The 19,901-nt window shown below is 47.0% G+C and overlaps 2 protein-coding genes and 1 long non-coding RNA gene across 3 annotated transcripts in view; 2 read left to right on the plus strand and 1 right to left on the minus strand.

The window, feature by feature from the left end:
• Positions 1 to 823, plus strand: part of LOC138162021 (5-hydroxytryptamine receptor 3C-like) — a 36,490-nt gene extending 35,667 nt beyond the window's left edge. Inside the window, exon 8 of the mRNA XM_069089137.1 lies at positions 321 to 823. Within this exon, the coding sequence (XP_068945238.1) occupies positions 321 to 557 (237 nt within the window). The 3' untranslated portion in view covers positions 558 to 823. The remainder of the gene's footprint in view (positions 1 to 320) is intronic.
• A 6,081-nt stretch (positions 824 to 6,904) lies between these two features.
• LOC138162285 (5-hydroxytryptamine receptor 3C-like) lies at positions 6,905 to 15,136 on the plus strand. Its single transcript, XM_069089316.1, has 9 exons — positions 6,905 to 7,353; positions 10,825 to 11,009; positions 11,390 to 11,434; positions 12,128 to 12,237; positions 12,512 to 12,681; positions 13,549 to 13,709; positions 14,195 to 14,399; positions 14,583 to 14,795; positions 14,931 to 15,136. Exons 1-9 carry the CDS (start codon positions 7,287 to 7,289, stop codon positions 15,134 to 15,136), a joined length of 1,362 nt encoding a protein of 453 aa, XP_068945417.1. The 5' UTR covers positions 6,905 to 7,286.
• A 404-nt stretch (positions 15,137 to 15,540) lies between these two features.
• The window catches only part of LOC138162286 (uncharacterized), a 41,865-nt gene continuing 37,504 nt past the window's right edge, over positions 15,541 to 19,901 (minus strand). Inside the window, exon 3 of the long non-coding RNA XR_011168584.1 lies at positions 15,541 to 19,165. This is a non-coding gene — a long non-coding RNA (uncharacterized lncRNA). The remainder of the gene's footprint in view (positions 19,166 to 19,901) is intronic.

The following is a 19,901-nucleotide window of genomic DNA, read 5'->3' on the forward strand; positions in this document are numbered from 1 at the left end:
AGAAATTATTGTCAGAAGTGGGATTTGAACCCAGAGTCCAGTACTCTGTCCTCTGCATCATGCTATCTCTCATTTAGTGGGGACAAGACAACCATCTCAAATTTTTGATGGCTGGTCACATAGAAGATGGAACAGAATTGTTCTGTTTGACCCTAGAAGGAAGAAGTAGAATGGTTGGGATTTGCAGATTTCAGCTTGATATAAAAAAGATACCCAAGCAATAGATCTGTCCAAAATTGTAACTGATTTCCTCAGATGGTAGTGAGTTCCCATCTGTGGAAGTCACACACACACACACACACTGAAAATCTTGTGTTCTGTCTCTAGGGCTGATGGAACCAGTGGGCATGACGGCATGGGTACCTGGCTCTAGCGAGGCCAGGCTAAATGGAGACCCAGCATCAACAAGGGCACCCTTGGAAGAGCAGGCCCAGGGGCAGCCGGTGGTTAACTTGTGGGGGCCATTCTGCCTTATTCTGGACTCGCTGCTCTTCTGGGTTTATCTGCTGTTCATGAGCTCCTCTCTCACCACAGTCATTGTTCTCTGGAGCTCCTAGAAGTATGGTGACACCCCCCCCCCAACTTCTGCCGATGGTGAACAAAAAATCCTCCCATTTTCCCATCCTGTCTGTGCCTCGGCTCACCCTGAGTCGATCCTACCAATCAGCTTCAGCCCAGCCCTACGCAGTTAGTTTCCTCCTTGCTGCTACCCTCCTCCAGCTTCCTCTGCCCCTTCTATCCAGACCTAGCCTCTGTATCCCTTGAGAATCCTGCCCAGGGGTGCCATCCATCACTGAGCTGTCCTAATAAATCATTTTGCAGAGAGCACCGGCCCCTCAGACTATTTCTCAGAAGCAGAATGCTAGGGATGGGCATTCTGATGAGCTGAGACTCTTGAGACCTCTTGGGGTCTTGCCCACTTATTATGGCAAAATGTCCCCTGTCCCAGGATAATGAGAATCTTTTTTTTTTTATTTCTCAGATTGTTGCCCAGACTTTCCTTGGGATGACAGCTGTTTGGTTCGCACTTTCAGTCCCTATCAAGCATTACAAGAGTACACCACTTTTCAGTTAATTTTAGACGTGACCTTTCTGAAGTTACTCTCCTCTTGTCTGTTGCTTAATCTGCTCTGTAACTATAATCATGGAATGTCAGGGATCATCTAATCCTTCCCCTTCATTATACAAACAAGTAAGCCCAGGCCCAGAGAGAGGAAATGACTTACCCAAAGTCATAAGCCAGTAAAAGGTAGAGTCCAAATTGGATCCAGGACTTTTGGCTCTTAATCCCATGCCTTTCCCACTGCAGCAGTCTTTCTTCTGATTATTCATTTTCTGCATGATTTCATAGGAAGAGAGTTTTTTTAAAGGCAAACAGTTGAATTTTTAAAATAGATCATTATATGTGTTTTTTGTTACGTAGAGCCTGGAATAACCTCCCACATGTTGGTCCCATTAAAAAGGAAGCTTTCTATTCCTCATTCCAGGCACTCTGGAGAGATGCAAAGATACAGCTCAGGAGGCTCCTCCCACTGGTGCCAGTCATCCAGAGGATGTTTGTTCAAACAACTTTTCATTTTTAATGAAAATTTTCACTTAAATTTAGTAAAAACTCCAATAGCATAGTGAATAAAGTGACTAAAAGCACGATTCCCCCGTTCACCATGAGGCATGCACTCTCCAAGTTATCACACCATGAATGAGGTGGGGAACATGTGCAGAGAACACACCTGATTTAGGAAACATTAATATCAGGAACGCCTGAGCAGGGAACATGCAGAGAGGTGCCCACATGGGTCCAGGGAACATGAGAGAGAGAGAACGCCAAAGTGCACATGGACAGGGACCATTCACTGGCAGGCCAACTTCAATCCTGGAAGAGAGATGGCCTCTCTCTATGTTATCAAGTGGCTGTCTGCTGGGCAATTGTCTCTGATGAGTGCATCTTCTATAAATATAAATGCTAGCTCTTATCATCTCCTGCTCTCCTGATGCCTGGTGAACTTTTGTTTGCCAGCTTTTTCAAGTTCAATTATTGCTGTCTCCATTGCCATTTACTGGGGTGTAGCAGCTAGAAAGTCCCTCCCCAGCAGGAGGAGATAAGCCCTTTTTATTGCATGTCAGTGGATTTGGAGCTAGCATACTCAGGCAGGCCATCACAAAAAGGCTCCTGTACCTGTCAAGGGTCAAGGACCCCAGACTGGGGACTTCCCTTTGGTTAGGATGCTTCCCCTGAGTCTCCGAGAGTCTCCTCTGCTGGCACTTTCCATCACTGACAGTAGGAGATTCCTGGGAAACAAAAGATATGTTAGGGGAAAAAAACTAACAACAACCCCATGGTCTTTTCTCTTCCATCTGAAACAGCTAGTTTGCTCAAATCTAGTGAATAAAGGCATGTCCTAAACAAGAACACGTCTGTGTACTTAGACATTTTAGAAATAATTAAACCTGCCCCAAGTGTTGGATTTTGTTGCTGGAAGGAAGCCTCCGCTATCTGGACTTGGCACGTCTCTTCTGCTGACTGTGGCACTGCGGGTCCCTCCCCCGCTCCCCTCCTGGGTACTACTGCCTCCTCACGCACACATATGTTGCTTCTCCACAGAACCTGGGCATAAGGAACTCTAGGTCCTTAATCCTGGGGACCTCCCCCTGCCCCACTCCCATGTCAGTCAATCGATACACTTTTGCTATTGTTGTTCAGTCGTTTTGGTCATGTCTGACTCTTCCTGACCCCATGTGGGATTTTCTTGGCTGGAAATGGTTCTGGAGTGGTTCGCCATTTCCTTCTCCAGCTCATTTGACAGATGAGGAAACTGAGGCAAAAGGGTGACTTTTCCAGGGTCACACAGCTAGTAAGTGTCTAAGGCCAGGTTTGAACTCCAGAAAATGAGTCTTCCTAGGTCCGGGCCCAGCTGTACCACCCAGCTCCTAATAGATATAATTAGCTCAAAGCAAAGGCATGTACAGAGATAACAGCATAGGAACAAAATGTTGCTCCATAAACCTAGGGTGTGCTCTCCTACGATGCCTTTCAGTATCAGTGGGAAAAGCAGAGTGAGCAGCACACATGGCCCATGTCATTCACACCTCAGGCACAGCAGGACCATGATGGCCCCTCTGCCTCCGGGGTCCTCACGCTACTTCCCCTGTATAGCGGCTTGGCTGAGCAGGCCATTCAGCTAAGCTACCCAGGCCTTCACATCTCACCCCAGCTGCCAGGGCAGAGGCTCTCTTGAATTCCTCTCTGGCTTTCTCCCCTCCTGCCAGAGGTCACACCCCCACATTCCATGACTTTATCAACTAGGCCAAGGGAAAGGGAATTAATTGATCAGGGACTTCCTGATGGGCTCCCATCACCACTCTATAATTTAATGGAGGCAGCCAGGCTCTTTGGACATCCCCCATTACAATGCCTGTGCCTTTTGGGGTGGGGGAGAGGAGTGTAGAATGGCAATGCTCTTTTGGATAGCATTTTAGGGGGAATAATAGCTAATAATAGTTTTCTGGGAATAACATGTTTATTGAGGCAGGGTAGGGTCAGGAAAGGGACTGAGGGCTGGAAGAAGGACTGCCTGCTTTGATCAGACCACATCCACATTAGATCAGCATTCTATTCCACTTTAGGTGACACGTCTTAGAAGAGACAGTGATTAAACACATCCAGAGGAGAAAAACTTGGATGTGAACAAGGAATATGTATTTCAGAAAAGGGAAGACTTCAGAGAAACTTCAGGGAGGCGTCTCCAAGTGTTTGGAGGAGATGGGGAAGTGGGATGGACATGCTTTGTTTGAGCCGTGGTCTGTGATCTTCACTTTCTCCCTCCCCACCAAAAAATAAACAAAGGGAATTTAAACAAAACACATGATTCTATGACCAGCCTCTATGGACATGGAGCCTCCAATGCTCTGAAAAATCTGGGATCTCAACCATGTTCCACAGATGCTGTTCCCTAAACCATCTTGCTAAACACCAATGTAAGCTCGCTTTCACAGCAAGAAAGCATGATGCTCAAACACCATTGCACTGTGAAGGATGGTGGCCAATTGCTGGCTTAAGTAAAATCCTGTCCCCTAATTACAGGAAGGGGAAAGGGCAGTGTGGTAGAGCATTGGATATTCAGAAGGGAGAAAATCTAGGAACCAGAGAGGCGGGGGGGGGTTTAGACAAGGCCAGTGGTGCAATTTTGACATGGTATAGACCACCTGACTAGGAAGAGGACATTGGTTTAGGAAATGGATCACAAGTCTGGCACTGAATCATGATATTAATAGTAATGGTCAGGGGACTTCAACTGTCTGGACATCTGCTGGAGTTATCTCACGTGAGTCTCATGATCTGTCTGTCTCTCTGTATCTCCTTCTGTCTGTCTTTCCCCCCCCTTCCCTCTCTCCCCTCCTCCCCTTCTTTTTCTTCCTCTCCTTCTCCTTCTCTCTCTCTGTCTCTCTCTCTCTCTCTCTCCCCCCTCATCCTCCTCTCCTCCTTCCTCATCTCTCTCTCTCATCAAATTTACAGATGGTTCAAAGCTGAGACGAATCATTAGTATGCTGGATAACACTTTGAATCAGAGGTGTGCTGGTAAATGTTTAACAACTAATTCTCAAAAAATGTACACACATGAGTTTTTAAGTTTAATCTGCATTATTAACATTGTATTAATTGCTTTCTTAAATCTAGCACCAACAGTAGCAAAAATAAATCAAGCCTGGCTTGGTAGCTTTTGCCTGTTTATGTAATATTCATACTGCAAATCCAACCATTGGCCATTGAGAGCTGGTTCAAGCTGGCTCCAGGAGGCCTCTGGTTGGAATCTGAAAGGCTCTCGACAGGCAAGAATATTCTGCCAACTCTAAGAAGATTTAATTCAACAGCTATGCATCTCAAGCCTTATATTTGGGTTCAAAAGCTCAATTCACACATACAAGATGGGAAGGCATAGATAGCTCCACGACATTTTGCCAGAAACAAGATCTGGGCAATTTCAGCAGACTTGCAAGCCCAGCATGAATCAGCAGGATGATATGGCAACCAGAAGATGCTAATGGGATTTGGGGCTGCCTGGAGAGGCAGAGCTCAGGAGTCAGAATGTGTTGTCATTGTTGTTCAGTCCTGTCTGACTCTCTGTGACCCCATTTGGGGTTGTCTTGGCAAAGACACTGGACTGGTTTGCCATTTCCTTCTCCAGCCCATTTTACAGATGAAGGAACTGAGGCAAATAGGGTGAAGTGACTTGCCCAGGGTCACATGGCTAGGACATGTCTGAGGCCAGATCTGAACTCAGGTCCTGCTGACTCCAGGTCCCGCATTGTACCACCTAGCTGCCTGTGCTAGTCCTGCGGTAGCCTATCCCAGTCAGACCACATATAGACTACTGTGTTCAATTCTGGGTACTACAATTTAATAGTAAGCTGTAATACTCATTGATAAGTTGCAGAGTAACCAGAATGGCAAGGAACCTTTAGTTCAATCCATAACAATCAGTCATTCAAAAAGCATTTATATGACTATATGCTAAGCAGCTGGGTGGTACAGTGGACAGATCCCCAGGGCCTGGAGTCAGGAAGACTCATCTCCCTGAGTTCAAATCCAGCCTCAGACATTTACCAGCTGTGTGACTCTGGGCCAGTCACCCTGTTTGCCTCAGTTTCCTTACCTGTAAATTGAACTGGAGAAGGAAATAGCAAACTATTCCAGTATCTTTGCCAAGAAATCCCCCAACGGGGTCACGACATGACTGATCAAAGACAAAGAGGCAGAGGTGAAGGAGGGGTGCATTTTGGGCACTGAGGGCTGGCCAGGGCAGAGGAGTAGGCAGGAGAGGAAATGCCATTTGTGATGCACAGAAGAAAGGCTGCTATGACTAGACTGAAGAGTGCGGCTAAAGGAGTAATATCCAATGAGTCACGAAAGATATGATGGGTGGGGGGCAAAGTAAAGGCTGTGTGATTCCAGAGTCCAGAGGAAACCACCCAAGTGGTGAGGTTTTAATGGACATGGCTAGTTTTGAACTTATGGAAAATCACTCTGGCAGCTGTGCAAGAGAGGGACTGGAAGACGGAGATCCTTTAGGCAGAGAGGCTGATGGGAAGGCTGCTGCGACAGCCATCACGTGGGAGACAAAGGCAATAAGGAGCAGAGGTCAGCTGGGGAGCCCTTTGGGGGCTGGCCACTAAAGTGCCTTTCAAAGCTAAAATTCCACGATTCTATGAAGATGTGTACCAGGCCATGTCACACAGGATGGACATGTCCATGGCATTGCCTATAAGCATAGGATTTGAACTCAGGTCTTCCAAGACTCTAGACATACCGCTCTACTTCGCCCCCAGCTGCATAAGGATGGTATCAGCCACTCAAAAGCTCAGAATGAGCAGAGGTCAGGCTGGAAAGTCGAGGAAGGATGGGGCTTTTTAAGGCTGTCTTAGAGGAAAGAGAAGTGGGAGAGAGGAAGGGGCCACTGCTCAGGGGGATGGAATGGTGAGGGCCAGCACCAAGAGAAAACAGTTGCTCAATTTTACTTTGCTTCTGCTTTCTTGGCCAAGGATGGGAAGGGATAAAAACAAATCCTAATTAAGAAGTGGACACCCATTATAACAAAGGAGACAAAAAGCCAGCATTGGGCAGACCCTGAGGAATTCATGGGACCTGGCCCAAGTGAACCAGGTCCTTGTGTCCTCAAAGCACTGGGGGATCATGATTTCTGAGCCACCATGAGAGACTGGGGACAGCAGGAGAAATATTGCAAGCCTGCAGAAGGGCACAAAGAGATTTAAATACTTGACACCATTTCTGTATGCTAAAAATCCTATCAAGCAACAGAAGTAATGTCCTGCAATGATTCCTATCAATATATCTGTATGTGACTAGAGTCAAATCAATCCATGCAGTGGCTTGCCTCGGGACCATGGGACTCTGCCAGGGGAACTTTGGACAGTCCTTCCTTTGCATTCCTTGCTTTATCCCCGCAAGAACAGTGGTTCAGGGTTACGGTAAATTAGACTTGTTCCTTGGTCCAGTGATCAGTCAGGGCTGCCGGACAGAGGCCTAGCTGGCCCAGTGTTGGCACAAACTGCCCTCCATCTTGGAGCAGAGCCAGAGCTATAGTCCAAGCTGGGGACAAGGGTGGACCTTCTTTCCATGGCCTTCTCCGGCCACCAAGACCATTCACCAGGGAGTGGTCACCTGAAACCGGCAATATTCAAAGCTGGAACTCAAGGTGTGGCCTCTGTTCCTTTAAGCCCCAGGCTTCTTGAGCTCCAGCTGAATCCCCAGATAAGCCAAGTCACCAAAGATGGAAGGAGGCTGGCCTCACCAGGAGGGATGGCTCCTGGGTCTCATTCTCAGCCTTTGGCTTCAAGGTAAGCTGGGGTCAAGTGTATGACCTAGGATGATAGATTTAGAGATGAAAGGACCTCCAGTCCAGGCCCCTCATTTTACAGCCAAGGAAGCTGAGGCCACAGGATCCGAAAACCTTAGCTCCAGAGCTGAAAGGGACCTCACATTTTACAGGTTCTAGGAGACCAAGTACTTGCTCAAAGTCACACGGATGGTGATCATCAAAAGCAGGATTTGCACCCAGATCCTCTGAGTCAAGTGCCAGTGCTCTTGCTGTTATAGCCAGGAGGAGCAGCCAGGGAGAAACTCCCTCAGCCCCCAGGCCAAGGAGCCCACTTAGAGCTGGCATGACATTTTTTCCACAGTGATGTTCTGAATGGAATGCTGGGCCTCAACTTCCCTCCTGTAAAAAGCAGAAAACCTGGAATGGTAATGATGACAGGGACTTCTCTGAGGCTTTAAGAATTTTCAAGCACTTTCCTTACAATCACCCTGGGTGGGAGGGAGGGAGTAAAAATATGATCATGTCCATTTTATCAACGAGGAGTCTGAGGCTTGGTCTTAATCAGTAGTGGGCTCCTTCTGAGCAGAGACCTTAAGCAAAGGCTGGATGGGCTTTGGAATCAGAGATCCAGAGGCAGAAAGGACCTCTGAGGCCCCCAGCCTGCCCCCTGTATTTTACAGACAGAGAAACTTAGGTGAAGAGAGGATCAGATACCTGCCTAAGTTCATACCACAAGCAAGGGCTGGAAGTGAGATTCAAACCCAGATCCCTGCCCTTGGCAGTACAGTGTGCATCCTTCCCATACCTCCATGCCCTCATGGTCACAGAAGTAATAAGTTCAGGAAGGGTTGCGACTCAGGCCTTCAGCCTATTCTTTTCTCTAGGCCTTCTTGCTTCCCATCCCACAGAGCCCAGGGCTAGGGGCAGCCACATAATCTAATGAAGGGGAAGGTCAGGAAAAACCTCTTGGATGAGGTGGCTATGGATACAGCACTGACCGGAGAGACAGGAAGACATGAGTTCAAAGCCCACCTCAGACACTTACTGACTGTGAGACCCTGATCAAGTCACTGTAGTGTGCCTCAGTTTCCCCATCTGTAAAATGTGGCTGATAAAAGCCCCCACCAGCCAGGGCTGTGATGAGGATCAGATGAGATGATATTTGTAAAGTACTTTGCCCACTTTCCAATGCTATATAAGGGTGAGCTGGTTTTCTTTTCTTTATATTAATTTTTTAATAAAATTTTGAGCTCCAAATTTTCTCCCTCCTCCCTAAGAGGGTAAGCAATCTGTATATGTGCGATCATGTAAGACCCAGAGCTACTCCTCTTATAATTACCCTCTGTCCTCGCCGGTCTCTTGCCCACATCCACACTGACTCACTTCACTTTCTTTCCGGGGAAACTCCTCACCGCTGCGTCCTTTTGTCTACACACACCTAGAGTTTTCTCCAGGTATAGTCTCTATTCCCACAGCAGCCAACTTACAATAACCCTAAAGTCCCAGAAGCCCTTACAGCCTAATGCTAAGGGTCAGGTTGGTGAGAACCTGTTATATGCCAGACATTGTGTGGGATACAAAGGGATTCAAAGGAAGGCAAAAGACAGTCCCTGCCCTCAAGGAGCTCCCAGTCTAAAGGGGGAGACAGCCTACACATCACAATGAATGTAGAAGCATCCCTAGGAGGTGGTCTCAGGGGGAAGGTGCCAGCAATGGGAGAGGCCAGGAAAGGCTTCCCGAAGAAGGTGGCATCTGAGCTTACTCTTAGAGGAAGTCAGGGAAGGCCAGGGGCAGAGGTGAGCAAAGCAATCATTCCAGAGCTAGAGGTCAGCTGGAGAAAGAAGAGGCAGAGTAGGGAGAGGGACAGAAGAAGGCCTGTGCTGCTGGATCACAGAGTGGGGGGGATGAAGTGGAAGAAGTCTGGAAAGGCTGCATTGAGCTTTAAAAGTCAACCAGCATTCCGTTGGATCCTAGTAATCATAGGGAGCTGTTGGGGGTTACTGAGTGGGGCGGTGCCATGGTCAGACTCATGCTTTAGGAGATCACTGAATGGAGGAAGCATGGGAGTAGAGAGAGATTGGAGGGAGGGAGACCAGTTAGGGGGGTTTTGAAAGAGGTGGTAAGACCTGAACCAGGCATTAATGAAATATGTTGCTAAGGGAAAATGACAAAATGTGGTGACAGATTGGATAGATGGAGTGAGTGTGAGAGAGGCATCTAGGAAAACACCACAATTATTAGCCTAGATGATTGGAAAAATAGACCAAGACAGTAGTGGGATGTTTAGAAGAGGAGTGAGCTTGGGGTGGGGTGGGGCAGCGTTGACAAGCTCTGATTAAGACTGGCTATGTCTGAGATTGCCTATCCAACTGGAAAGATTCAAAAGGCAGTTGGAGATGCAAGACCAGAGGTCAGGAGAGAGGTTAGCATTAGGGATGCTGACAGGAAAGCTGCAACTCTCCCCAGATCCTAAGGCTGAAGAGTGTGAGAAATCAAGGGTGAATGGAACAAGAAGCATTGACAAATTCTTGGGGAACTGAACTAGGCCTGTTACTTAGCCTCCCACACATCTCACGTCCTTCCACGACGTGACCGCTCCACATGGCTTTCCTTTCCAGGATAGAGGGGACTTGGGAACCAAGGCAGGCTTCTCTTTGACTTGGAGGGAAGGCTCAGGGCAGAATATAACAATAGAGGGAGGCTGGGGAGAAGGGAAGGAAGGAAGGAAAGGCAGAGTTCAGGGGCTGTCACTGCTTCAGGCTGACTTTGCATGTAGCTGAGTTTTACATACAGGGGAAGTAAGGTCTGAGCACAGACCACAGCACCTTCCGCCATTTGCCTACCAGCCAATGCCACATTCCTTGATCCTGGTAGGAAGGGGTCATGTACCCATACAAAGACACCGAGATGTTCTGGCTCTGGGTTCATTTGCATCTCTATGGACATTCTTTTTTCCAGGACAGAAGTGACTGGAAACTGAGAACTACTATTTAATTATCTTACCATCTCTCAAGAGTCACCGTCAGCGCCCTGGAATGCTCCTATTCCTCCAAGCGATTGGCACCTCTGCTCCCACTCCCCATTGTCTCCAGGAGTTGAGGAATGTTCTTAAGGGTGGCACCTACCACCACCCTTCCACTCATGCTAACACGCTCACCTCTGTTCCACACAGCCACACACAAACCCAACACTGACCTTCCATCTTTTGGAACACTCAGCTCGTTGCAGATGCCCACATCCTGGCTTCCTAACACATCTACTTCATCAAATGGCCAGCATCAAGATAGCATTCTAACACCTTTATAGTCCAAGGCACAGACAATGGTGTGTCTCTCTTGTCTTCCATCTGCCTCTCCAGGCGCCTGTTCCCATAGTCTAACAAGATTTCCGAGCCCTGAATCTCTAGTGATGAGGGTTCATGGGCTTGAATGGGAGGAGCCCAAGTGCTGGCATCCCTCTCATGTAAACAGCAACATCCTTTATCTTACAGGTTCTCCTTCCTTCACACAAAGCAGCAACACTTTCACCATCAACTGCTCAGGGTTTGATGTACAAGGACTAAACCAAACTGCTTTTCAGTCGGTGTTTGACAGAAAGGCCTTCCGACCAGTTATCAACATCAGTGACCCCACCAGGGTCAACATCTCCTTCACCTTATCTGCCATCCTGGAGGTGGTAAGTACTGAGCCCTTTAATTTGGCCACGGTCCAGAACACAGCACCCAAACCTGACTTCTCTCTTGCCCCCTCATCCAAAATTAGTCTGATCCAACATTGAGCATTGACCTAGTAGGTCCCACTCTATTGGAGGGATTTTCTGAAACTTAGGGAAGAGATAAACTAAGGCAACATTTCTATAGCAAATGAAATTTTCCTCTATTTGAACATGTCAAAAATCCTCCACTGGTCACCCATACCCCACGGTCAGCCACATTTTTTCCTGGTTAATCACTGAAAATCAGAATTATCCCAAAGATAAGCCGGGATGGGCACAGGGAAGGATGGCTAGAGTTGCTTACTGACTTAACAATCCCGGATGGGAATCTCTCTTGTCAGAATGCACAGATTCAGCTCCTTACATCATTCATCTGGCTTGAGTTGGTAAGATTCCCCTCTCTTCCCATGGCCATTTCTCTTCTCAATTTCTTTCTCTTTTTCTAATCAAATCCCATTTTCTCTAGTTATTAGTGCCCTGAAAATTAGTCTGCTCAGATGGCTTCCGGGCAGCTAGAAAGGCAGTGACGGAAACCTCAGAGGAAGGGCAGGATCATCGAAATGGCAGAAACCCCCAAAGTGGGAATACTCTCTCAGCTCTGGAGCTTCGTGCTAAGATGAGGCTCATGTGTAATATATAATCCATTGAGGCTCTCTATGATAAAAACCACTGAGGGATCAATGGAAGGCGGATAAGGTCACATTAGAGAAAGGGGGAATCATCAGGAATAGAAGTGAGTGCAGGGAAGGGAGCAGAGGCTTGGTGGAAAGCATACTGAGCTAGGAGTCAGCAGCCTGGGTTTCTAGTCCCAACTCTGACAATAATTCAAGGTGTGCCCTTGGGCAGATCACTTAACCTTTCTCAGGCTCACGTTCTTTCTCTTTAAGCCTGTGGGAGTTAGACTAGACGGTTCCTAAGGTCCAGTTGGACTAGCAGGAGCCGAGGATTTCTAAGGTCCTGTCCTTCCCTTAAAACTCTGTGATTCTAATTGTAAGCGTAAAGAGGAAAGGACTTTCCCAGACTAACCCTGGGCTCCAGGCACTCCTCAATGACTGTTTCTCCATTGCCTGGGGGTCTAGTTCTGGGACAACCCATTCATCAGCTGGAACCCAGAGGATTGTGGAGGAATCACTGACCTCACTGTGGCAGCTGAAAAGCTCTGGCTTCCAGACATCTTCATTGTAGAGTTGTGAGTACCAGAGCTAGGGAAAACAAGAAGGAAACTATCCCCAGGCAAAGCATCTTATACAAGGGTAGGGAAAAAGCAACATATTGGGGCATGATGAGACTCCACACACATGAGGGTAACTTATGGTGAGCTCACTACCACCAAATCTAGCCTAGAATAGTTGAGTGTTGGGGAGATGGAGAGTCACTGGCAGAGATGGGGACCAGGGGAGTGGGATTAGTTGGCATCAGAGGAATCAAAGAAGAAAACTCCATTGACTGCTTTGTTCTTACAGCATGGACATTGATCGAACTCCAACAGATCTTGTTGCATATGTGAATAGTAAAGGTCACATCAAGTATAAGAAACCGATGAAGGTGACCAGCATCTGTAACCTGGACATCTTCTACTTCCCCTTCGACCAGCAAAACTGCACTCTGACCTTCAGCTCCTTCCTGTACACAGGTGAGCTAGAGTTGGAGTGGCCATCTGAATCAAGGCAACCAGTGGAAGAATTGAGAGGAAATGAATGAATGAGTGAGTGAATGAGTGAATGAATGAGCAATCATTAAGCCTGTTTGCCAAGCACTTTGCTCGGTGCTAAGGATATGAATATAAGAGAAAAGACAGTACTTGCCCCAAAGATTTTATATTCTTATCAGAGGAGAGCACCTAAATGGGGACTGACAGACAACAAGGATATTTTGGATAGATTCAATGACAAATGTTACCCTCTTCTTGACTGAAAAGTCTCCAGCTTCAGATTGAGACCCAGTATTTGGGACATGGCCAATGTGGGAATTTCTTTAGCTACGCTATCCATATTTATTATACAGGTTGTTTTTCTTGTTTTCTTTGTACATTTATGAGAGGGGGGTAGAGAAAGTAGTTAACTAACCACCAAGTTAGTTAATTGAAAAAAACAACAACAAAATTTAATTTTAAAAAATTCCAATGGGGTGGCTAGGCGGTACAGTGAATAGAGCACCAGCCCTGGAATCAGAAGGACCTGAGTTCAAATCCAGCCTCAGACACTTAACACAAAAACTAGCTGTGTGACCTTGGGCAAGTCACTTAACCCCAATTGCCCTACCTTCCCCCCTCCAATAAGCAAAAACAAAAGAAAACAAAACAAAAAGTTTCAAGAACAAAACCCCAGACAAAAGTTGAGTAGATTGAGTGGGTGGGTGGGTGGAGGAGGTTGGATAGAGAGAAAGCAAAGAAGATGAAGGATTTGTCCAGTTTCCTGCTTGAGGAGAGAAAAGAAGGGAGAAGCTAGCCTTGAGAGAAGTGATAATGTGAGAAACTGAATGCATTGGCTCTCCTCTGCAGTGAATGACATGTTGTTGGGCATGGACAAGGAAGTGTGGGAAATATCAGACATTTCACGCCATCTCATCCAGACCCAAGGGGAGTGGGAACTCCTGGGCATCCACAAAGCAAACCCAAAGTTGGCAGTGGGATCCAGCCTCTATGACCAGATCATGTTCTATGTAAGCCTGGACTATGTGATTTTGCGACCTCACAAACACCCAATCCCACACTTGCCAGACATCTTCATCAAACCCACCCCTCTTGGATCAATCCATCCACAAGTATTTATTTAAAAACCACTGTGTGCCTAGCACTGTGCTAAGCACTGAGGATACAAAGAAAGGAATGAAACATTCCTTGCCTTCAAGGGGCTTATAGTCTACCCAGCCCCTCGGTCAGATGGCTTCCCCTGCCATCAAAGGCATCTCAACGCTGCTCTACCCTAGGGCGCCAAACCATCCCCTCCCCAGGCCCACTGTGCATCACCCGAATCCCTTGGGCACATGGAGGCAGCTTCTGGAGACTGACTATATGTTGTGTCCCACTCAATTTGGGGCAATATTTTCATTGGGTTCTGATCCAAGAGGAGGGTAATCTGTGGAATAATCATATTAAGAGCAGCTTCCTCTCAATTCCCCATTTCCTCCTTCTCCCTCTCCTCCAGGTGGCCATCCAGCGACGGCCCAGACTCTATGTCATAAATCTTCTGGTGCCCAGTGGATTTCTGATAGCAATCGATGCCCTAAGCTTCTTCCTGCCAATTGAGAGTGACAACCGGGCCCCTTTCAAGATGACCCTGCTGCTGGGATATACTGTCTTCCTGCTCATGATGAATGATTTATTGCCACCCAGTGGTACCCCACTCATTAGTATGGCTGCCTCCACTGGGGGAGGAGGGAAATGAGAGGGTCTGGGGGGCAAAGGACCTGGGAAAGAGAATTATTACAGGATTAGAGTTGGGGTTGGGGAAAGGGGCCACAAGAGGAGGTTGGAGGTCACTCCGGTCCTTCCTCTCTGAGACACCTCCCCCCCCCCCCAAAATGACCCCTCAGGTGTGTACTTTGCTCTGTGCCTGTCCCTGATGGTGGTCAGTCTGCTGGAGGCTATCTTCCTTACCTACCTTCTGAATCTGGTTACTACGCAGCCGCCACCCATGCCCCAGTGGCTCCATTCACTGCTGCTGTACTATCTCAGAGCAACAGCCTACTCCAAGAGGTCCCTAAAGGAAAATGGAGGTCCTGACCCCAACCCCATCCACCTGCCTGGTAAGTGCCATTAGCACCAGCCTTGTCTCTCTTGTTCTAAACTCCAAATCTCTCCACTTTCCCATTCCCAGTGATGGCCCTTCCCAACTACAATGTCCATTCCAATGTTAGGCTAAGTTTTCATCTTCCCTACAGGTCTGAAGGAGCCAGGGGTGAAGGCAAGCCTGGCTAAGGCTTGGCTGAAGGGGGACCCCTACTCCACATGGGCACAGCTGGAACATGAGCAGAAAGTTGACATTTGGGTGAAATTCAGCGTTGTTCTTGATACTCTGCTGTTTTGTGTCTACTTGATATTCATGGCTTCCTCTCTCATCACAGTCATTGTCCTTTGGATCAACTAGAAATATGCCCCCCCCCCCCCCCTCACCTGCCAACACCAGCTTTCAACTCTCCCTGACTTTGTGGACTGCCAGAATTCATCCTTTTACCCAGGCTCCAGCAATTCCCCACATCCCTGCTGCCTCGGGGGACCCAACTCCATCCCTTCCTTCCAGCCAGTGTTAGCTCCACCCCATCTCCTGCCAACGAGTGTCCTTCCTTCTGACCTTCTACAGTTCCCTTAAGCCCAGTGATTCAGCTCAGATGCAAGCCTCAGCTTAATTGACCTAATTAATCCTTTTGCAGGGAATATTTGTTCCTTGGGATAGACATTACTGGTAAAGACAATTCTCGGATCCAGTCATAGCTTAGTTATTCCTGACAGACAAGAATCACATGGTTTTTTTAAAAAGACTCCTAGCATCTATTTGTGAGTTAAAAATAGAATTTTAATTGTAAAAGTGAATTTTAAATAAATTACCCCAAAATATTGACCAATATAGTTGCTTCTTATACTGAAGCAAGGAAAAGAATGTTATGTAGCTTTTAAAATATATATTATATATAGCTTTTAAAAACATTTTCTAAAAATTATTTCTAACTTGAATTTGTAATCTAATGTGGTTATTCCCTCCCTGACAAAGATTATGGCCCATCAATTTCTCTTCATCCTCTATAATTCTTGTCAATGTCCTTCCATAAATCCTTCATGAGAATCTCTCTAACAAGGTGGAAACCTTCTCTCTGGACACTGACTCCCAATATGTGTGAGCCAGAGTTCTCTCCAAAGGGGAGCTCTTCAGTTATGTATTTTCCCAAACAGTAAAGACTAACTGTCTAATTATTATCATGAAGATGTCTTGGAAAGTGTATTTTTCTTATCAAAGTAGGATCTCCATAAAGTTGGCAAAAGATGGAAAAATTAAATATTGGAGACACACTCACACATTGTCAGTGGAACTGCTCATTGGTCAGCCACTTCTGGAATACAACTGGGAATCAGGCAACTAAAGTGTTTGTGTCCTTTGATCCAGCAATTGCACAAAAGAAAAGACTGTACACACCAAAAGATTCATAGCAATAAGTGACTTGCAATTTATTTCTAACTTTGCAAAAAGCTGGAAACGAGCTCTGTTTCCTCAACTCTAAACTGGGGACAATAGCACCTAGCTCCCAGGTTTATTGAAAGGAGAAAATCAGACACTATTTGTAAGGCACCTGGATCACTGAAGGTGCTATAAAAATGTTAGCTGGCTTGTTTCCCCCCTTATTCTCCTTTGTTCTAATGGATGACCTCTGGGAGAGGTGAGGGGAGAAACACATTAGGAAAAGAAGATGATGTCAAAGCAAAAGACATGAATAACAATTTAAAAATAAAGGAGCTGAATGCTGGGGGAAAGGATGGAGCTTCGGGTTTGGAACCTCCAACTTGGCTAGCCATAGCACGCTTGGCCCATTCTGTAGTGAAGGGCAGGGGCTCTCTTGGGCCTCTTCTTGTATCCCCAACACTTAAACAATGTCTGCCGCACAGTAGATACTGAATAAATGTTTACTGATTGATTACCATTTGCTTGTGATTTTCTTATATTCTATGCATTTTAGCTGATATGCCAAGAGAGTGAGTTCTTTGGAGTTAGGCTGAGAAGAAAAGTAATCCTGGGACACCCAGGGGGTGAGGGCACATGAGCTTAAAGAGTTGGGAATTATTTGGGGAAACGGTCTTTTCCCCTGGGCTTCAAACACAGAACTCAGGGGACTAGGGAAAGGCTGAACAGGCACCTGTCCAATCTGAAATCCAGGGGCATCACTCAAACGTTGAGCGCCATCTGGTGGACCGCACATATTTAGCACCCCACACCACTGCTCCAAGCTGCTTGGCATCGCCTCTGTCCCTAGGGAACTCAGAGTGGCTCGCGAAGAGACACGCATTGCCTATTTCTCCATCCCTGAACCCCGCTGGACAATTCTCTTCATGGCTGTATTGTTCTTGCTCTGCCGGATAACTGTACAATGAAAAGAGTACTATTATGGCCAATGGGCCCCTGACTGACACAGGAGTGCCTCAGGTGCCAATGAGATTACAGGGACCATAGCCAGAAGACCAGGCCTGAGAGTCTGCAGAACGCAGCCACATTCCTGCAAAGAAGAAATGGACCCCCCATCAGAGCGTGACCAGTAGGATAGGAGAAGGCTCCCCCTAATAGGAGGGCAGGCACCATGAGTTACTCCTGAATCCCTGCTAAGTCTTTGATCTTTCCACCTGTTACCCACCTGCCCACACCCACGGGGTAGGATACAGCAGGCCAGGGAGTGAATGGTCTGAATCCCAAGGTCAGAGCTCACCAGGTCAGCTTCACTGTGCTGATCTTACTTGTTTGTCTTCCCTGCATTTGAGCTCTCTCCTGGCGGACCCCATCCCCACAAATAAGGAAATGTTTACAGCTGAAGGAGTGGTCTAGATGTGACCCTGCAGGGACTTCAAAGCTGGATCCTAGTCCAGGAGAATGTAAATGGAGTCCCCTCTTTCAAAGGCCAGGAAAAGGGCTCTGTCAAGGTCAAGTTGGTCTGAATGCATTGCTGCTCAATGTCGTTGCCCCTAAGGACATGATGGTTCATATTAATATTGCTTATGATGGCATCCACGTCCAAACTGCCATGGCAGAGCACGGGTCTCTCTGTAGCCTCTTCTGGGTTTGGGGCAACTGTTAGGAAGGATGGAGAGAGCCGGCAACTTTGACTGCCTTGTAATACAGCCCATGACTTCACAATCTGTAGAGGACCTCTGGGACATTGCTCGGGTGCTCCAAAGAAAGATCATGATGTCCTCTGAAGAGATAACATTCTGATCTACAAGAGTCACAAAGTTCACAGAGTGTGACAATATGGCGAGGCCATCGGCCAGGCCAAAGGTATTCTGGTAATGGTCGTAACCATTGTTCTTTCCCATCCACACCAGGTTCTACATTCCCCAGTGGCGTAGAGACCTTGCTGTTCTGTATCTTCCCATAAGGCCCCAGTTCAAAAGGTGCAGCAAGCACCATCTTGGAGCCATAGCTTCATTCGAGCCCCTATAATCGAGGCAAGTCTTCAGCTCCTTTCTTTTGGGTGGGGGGAGATGGAGCATAAAATCCAGATAAGATATAAGTGCACCCCATGAAGACAATGAGGAAAAGCAATTCCTGTCTGAGCTGTGACATCTTACAACCAGGTTCCCTGTTCTTTCTCATGGAATGCGCGTGGGTGGGGGCCGTCTCCAGGAGGAGCCAGACAGGACAGTCATGTTGCCAGAGCAGCGGAAGATGGCTGGGCCCATAGTTGCTTCCTAGAGATTATACTCCATAAGAACAGTTAGCAGACATTATGCGGCAAGCAGTGCCACAACCTCCCACCCCATACTGAGGCAAGTCTGTCCCTATAAGGAGGCTCCAGGATAGCCCGGCAACACACCAGGGATTTGCTGGAGTCAGTGGCGGCTACCACGAGGCAAACATGCTGTAGTACTGGGGTATGGAGGAGAGGGCAGGGGAATGAAGGGTTGTTCTCCTTCGATAATGGCTTCTGGATATTCTGGGTCCTATGGGAAGAGCCTAGACCAGGCCACCTCAGGATTCCCTTGGGAAGAGATGTGTGAATTCATCTTGCTAGGCCAGGCGTCCCATATACCAAGAGAAACAAAGTAGCCACATAGGAATTTCAATACCTTATCTGTGATTATTCAGATTGGGATAGAGGTAAGAACCTTAATGGAAAATCAGACTTGGGCTATCTTTGGAGATTTCTCTGGACTTTAAGCCTGGGTAGAAATGAGATACAAGCCAGATTTGTCACAGATCTATGAAGTGTTATTTGAGAATGATTTTTAAAAATACTTTAAATCTGGGACTGAGTCTAGAGAAACTTGGTTAAAGTGGGGAGGCCAATATTTAATGCAGTTGGGAGAACATCCTAATTATTCCGAAGGACCAGATTAAGACAAACCCTTCCTTCATTTCATCAGGGTCCATCCTCTTAAAGAACCGTTGTCTGACTAAGACATTCTTTATGTCTTACACCTGTGAGAAAAGAGAACAATCATGAATTCACTAAAAGGTGCCAAAACCTAAAAAAAAAAAATCTGAACTTTTATAATCTTTTAGGCTGGGTCGGGGATGGAGGGACAGAGTACCAAGCTGGAAGGCAGAATCACAGAATTTTAAGGTTGGAAGGGACATTGGCTTGGACATCCAGTTCAAACACACCTGAAGGGACTCCCCATTGTAACATACCTAACTAATAGTGGTCCAGCCTCTAGCTTAGCTGCCCTTACAGTGCTGAAAGAGACATGAGCTTCTTGCTGGGGTTTGCTAAGAAAGCATGCTCCTCCCTCCCCCAAGGCCAAAGCAGGGCAGCTGCTTCTGGGCCACTGGGCAAGCTGGAACGCAGAGCTCACACAGACACAAGGAGCAAAACAGGATGTTACACATAAGAGAAATGCCAAACAACTCTCCCAGGATATTTATTATAGCCAAAAACATTCTGAACACAGCAAAAAGTGCCAGAAGGAGATTCATGCTGTCACAATGGGAAAAGCTCACATGTGGGATCCCTACTCAGCCAGAGAGCCATTCCATGATATAGGCCCCTGCTACAGTGCTGGAGATCCCATTCCTAATCAGTTCTGCCCACCTGTTCTGTGTAAGCAACTTAGGCTGAAGTGCCTCTGTCTCTGTCTCTTTCTGACTGTCTGTCTATCTGTCTCACACACACACACACACACACACACACACACACACACACACACACACACAC

Source organism: Petaurus breviceps, unplaced genomic scaffold (genome assembly GCF_028583685.1).
Source record: "Petaurus breviceps papuanus isolate PSGF00001 unplaced genomic scaffold, PetGlider_PUasm1.0 186, whole genome shotgun sequence".
Taxonomy (NCBI): domain Eukaryota; kingdom Metazoa; phylum Chordata; class Mammalia; order Diprotodontia; family Petauridae; genus Petaurus; species Petaurus breviceps.

Bases quoted from the DNA above. Each gene is read 5' to 3' on its own strand.
- LOC138162285 (XM_069089316.1), top strand. From the start codon at position 7,287: ATGGAAGGAGGCTGGCCTCACCAGGAGGGATGGCTCCTGGGTCTCATT. The intron at 11,010-11,389 runs GTAAGTACTGAG...CTCTCTTGTCAG, and splicing joins TATCTGCCATCCTGGAGGTG to AATGCACAGATTCAGCTCCT. The intron at 13,710-14,194 runs GTAAGCCTGGAC...CCTCTCCTCCAG, and splicing joins ATGACCAGATCATGTTCTAT to GTGGCCATCCAGCGACGGCC.